We start from the raw sequence: 4538 nt of genomic DNA, 5'->3' as shown, positions 1-4538 counted from the left end.
TACATAAGCCCCAAATGAGGCGTATAAGCTTTTCTGAATTCAGTAGTACACAGATGGTCTATATTGCATTGCTATTCACTTTTCTTGCAACCTAAAAGTTTCTAAAGCGCTATTTATGTTCTAGTGTTTATAAGTGATTTATTCCAATGTGACTATGGAGTGTTAAACTTTACCAAATATCTCAATAGGGCTGGTAACAGTGAGTTTCTAGACATTTCTGAGTCATCCACAAAAATAGGAAAGTATCACTAGAACGCGAACCTTTACTTCATTAGCTATTTATACTAATGATGTCCACAGCTATTGAAAACAGTCTACATTGCAATCCACCAAGGTGAACTGACTGGTAAGACTCCAAGTCACAACGTTTCTAATCATTGCGTATTTCGTTGTGATGTTTTTTATATCTTTAACTATTTCTTACCAAATACTAGCTTTGTAAATTAAAAATTTGACTTTATAAAACTCTAGGTCCTAGGTCTCTATGAAACGGAAGTAAGGGATGCAATGTTCCGCCTGATACGTTGTCCTCTGAATACTAAAAGAATATCATCTCTCAGTAAATTTTTCGTTTAAATGTCTCAAATCTCTTAGATAGTGTTATTTCATTTGCAATGGAACGTTCACTTACTACGGATACAATAGATTTAACTCCATTTCCTGAGTTATATACTGAAGAGAACATCATTGTACATAAAATTTTCAAGAAGTATGGTTTTGATCTACGTATCGCCGGGGGCGCGGTACGTGATATTTTACTGGGGATTTCTCCACATGACATTGATTTTGCAACAAATGCTACTCCACCTCAGATGCATGAAATGTTTTCCATCTTATATGTAGGTGAGGAGATATTGTCATTTGTATTTTGTTTCTGTTTACTACTTAATTTAGAGTTATTTAATTCTTTTTTCTATTATAATCTTCATTTATTTATTTATTTGAACACTTAAATATTGGTACAAAGGGGCACCAGATACACAAAAATCTTATTTGATTTGTGCGAGGGTTGTGATACTGCCCGGGTGCCCAAACCGAAGCAGGTGGTTTTCTTAGGGGACCACACCCAGAGCCTTTGACCTAAAGATTTGATACACAAAGCAGTGCAGCATCGTGAGGAGACGCAGTCCCATGGTAGCCGGTGACCAACGATTGATTCATACCCCATTTGTTCCTTCAGGATACTGGAGCCCATGTGCACCATTGGTTTGGAATCAGGGTTTTCCAACTCCCCTAGGTAGACTTTCTGTGTCCACCCACCCAGTTAGTGAGCCGGACATTCGCTTTTCGTCCTCTTAGTTTCGTAAACAACACCCCCGTTTCGAGAAGGCAGTGAGTAGGACTTCCCTGACAGAGGTTATATACGCTTGGCCATGTGAGAGCATTTGGAGAGGGAGAGCGGACTCTCCCCACTATCGGCCGTACCAGGGAATTTGTCTAATAGATGAAGAACAATCTTCATTAAAATCGTAATACTTATATGTTTGTTTATTTTATATTTTATTTCATTTTTGTCCCATCTCATTGTTATTTGTTTCCAGGTTGAAAACTTAGACAAACGTTTACGTTTATCCAATCTAGATTTAACTATTTTATTGTACATATTAAATAAACGCGATTATTATTTGAATTTATCTAATGAAAATGATAAAAATGAAATGAGATTTTATGAAAAAGAATATTTATTATCATTTGAACCGAGTAAAATAAAACCAGCTATAACTGAAATGTTAAAATATTTAGGCAAGGATAAATTATTCATTGATAAATGGTTGTTATGGCAATCACCAAAGTTTCCAGTCAGTGGTACATTACTTATTGATCAATGGGATATACGTGATAAATTAATGCGGCCAGTTTTATTTAAACTACGTGAACAATGGTGTGAATCAGATTATAAATTATCAGCCGATGAACTATTAACCGAAAGTAATAAACAATTTATATTGGATCAATTAAATAATCATTCTGTTGATTGTAAACCTGAAAGATTTATAACTCGAGCTAAAAGATCACGAAGGTAATATACTAACTTGTTTATTTTCTTGTAATCTGTGTATATATTTACATAAATATATATGGAATGTTACTGTTGTTACTTATAGAAGAAAAGGAGTGTGTGTATGTGTGTGTGTGTGTGTGAAAGAGGGATTATCAGACTGTCTTACTGTTACTTAAAATGCAGATAATTCATTTATTAATTCTATATATATATATATATATATATATATATATATATATATATATGTATTGAATCTTACTGTGGGATACAAGTATGTTGACAGTAATAATAATTTTTATAATGTTAATTTATGAGATGTCTTTAGATTGTTTTGGTGAACGAAATACTACTTTGTGTCGTACTGTACTAGTTAGCCAGTCATAATCAAAGTAGAACCTCACACAAGTGTATGTTGGCTCTAGTTTACCACATCATATCAACACTGCAGGATGCAACTATCAGTGTAAATATCAAAGTAGTGGTAGTGTCAGTGATAGTTCCTTGATGATTTCTACAGAGATTGTAGTCTCTATCTTTTGTTCTCTAAGTTGTTCTTAGATATATTCTACGAAAGTAAAATGTACTGTAAACGTAAAATTTAAATTCAATGGTGAGATATATAGACAAATAGATGGTGTAGCGATGGGTTCACCATTAGGTCCCATATTGTCTGACGTTTTTCTCGCTAAACTAGAAAATGTTCCGCTCGCACATTAGGTTGACAAGTTTTCATTTTACTGCTGATATATGGACGATACGCTCATCCTTCAGAACGACCATACTGACCTGATGGAAATACTCGAGCGACTTCGGGAAGTTCATCTGTCTATAAAATCCACATGTAAGGAAGGAAATGGACAGAGAATAGTCTTTCCAGATGTTCTACTTACAAGGGGAATAGATGGGTAACTAAGAAACTTAGGAAAACTACTTTGACTGGCCTATATGAAAATTTTCCTAGTTTCCTTCCTCTACCATATGAAAAGAACCTGATTAAGATATTTCATTATAGATCAAGATCATATGCTCCCTAGATGCAGCTAACGAGGAAACAAAGACATTGCGTACTACCCTGAAAGAAGATGGATATCCGGAGAAATTTATCAATAAACATTTAGACAAGAAAGGAATTCTTAACTATGATCAAAAAGCCTCTGTATATGCGTTTACAATTAAGAGGCGGTGCACCCAGTGAATTTGCACAGAGCAATCCAAAGAACTTTCAATACAGGTAAAGTACAATTACTGTTTCCTACACATCTGATAGTCACATCGAGATTGAAAGTGAAATTACCTAGACTAGTCACTTCTTTCTGTATCTTTCAATTCAGCTGCTCTTGTGGAGCGATTACAGTGATTAATAAAATGAATATTACACATTTATGGAAATATTTTGAAATGCTGCACCCTCTTCTAAAATGAGTGTGAGTGGAATTGGTTACTGAACAATATCAAGTAGTATAATTAGCATACTAAAAGTAATCGAATCATTTATTTATTTATTTAAACACATATATATTGGTACAAAAGGGCAGCAGATACATATGCGCCACACAAAATATTGAAAGTAGGAAGAGAAGGGATGAAAAGATAAGGCGGACTGAAATGTACAACCAGAAGACTCTTTCAGTTAAGAAAGTTAGAACCACTCTTTATGTAGAAAGTAAAAGAAGGTTGCAGCAGGATCGCCACTGGCTTCTATTCTGAGCCATATCTGATAACGTCTTTAGCCACTGTGTTGCACCATCTCTCAGACCCCAGCCAGGGAGTCGTGAAGGACCAACAGAAGCTAGCCCTTTGCAGCTTTCTTTCATGCTACGACACCATATCATACACTGACCACCTCTCCGCTTTTTCCAACCAGTCCCAGAGTCGGCAAATAATGCACGACGTGGAAGTCTCTGGGACGACATCCGTAGAACATGTCGAAGCCACCGAAGTCGGTGTTTCAAGATGGTAACACCAATTGAATTATCGTCTCTGCGCCCGAACACACGATGCCGAACCTCTGCATTACTAACATGGTGTTGCCGCTGAATGTCAGCAATCCTTTGGAGACAACGATGATCGAACACAGAGAGTCGTCTAACATCCTCAACTCGGAGAGGTCAGGTTTCACAAGCATAGAGCAAAACTGCTCTCACCGACGCGTTGTAGATCCGACCTTTTACAGCCAGACTAACATCACGAAGGCGCCAAAGATGGCCCAGATTGGCATAAGCCGCTCTGGCTTTCATTATACGTGCATCAATCTCATCACTCACGCCACCGCCAGCACTTATATAGCTACCTAGATACACTAACTTCTTAACTACTTCAATATGCTCACCATCCAGGGTGAGTGCAGGATGAGAATCCTGCCAGTCTTGTAGAAGTACTTTGCACTTGGAGGGTGCAAAGCACATGCCGTACCTGCGGACACTGATTGCCAACTGATTAAGTGTGGATTGCATGCCTTGGGCATAATCGCACAGTAAGACAATATCATCCGCATACTCGAGGTCGAGGAGTCGTTCTCCAGGCAACATATCCACAC

General features: G+C 37.1%; 1 protein-coding gene across 1 annotated transcript in view; it reads left to right on the top strand.

Moving 5' to 3' along the window:
- Positions 1 to 614: 614 nt before the first annotated feature.
- Smp_164610 (putative homeobox protein) overlaps positions 615 to 4538 on the top strand; it is a gene marked incomplete at both ends in the record, with an annotated part of 8676 nt that continues 4752 nt past the window's right edge. Inside the window, 2 exons of the mRNA XM_018799156.1 lie at positions 615 to 839; positions 1542 to 1970. Of these exons, the coding sequence (XP_018650972.1) occupies positions 615 to 839; positions 1542 to 1970 (654 nt within the window). The remainder of the gene's footprint in view (positions 840 to 1541; positions 1971 to 4538) is intronic.

Source organism: Schistosoma mansoni, chromosome 3, assembly GCF_000237925.1.
Source record: "Schistosoma mansoni strain Puerto Rico chromosome 3, complete genome".
In the NCBI taxonomy this organism is placed as follows: Eukaryota; Metazoa; Platyhelminthes; class Trematoda; order Strigeidida; family Schistosomatidae; genus Schistosoma; species Schistosoma mansoni.
This window is presented reverse-complemented; position numbering and strand designations above follow the sequence as displayed.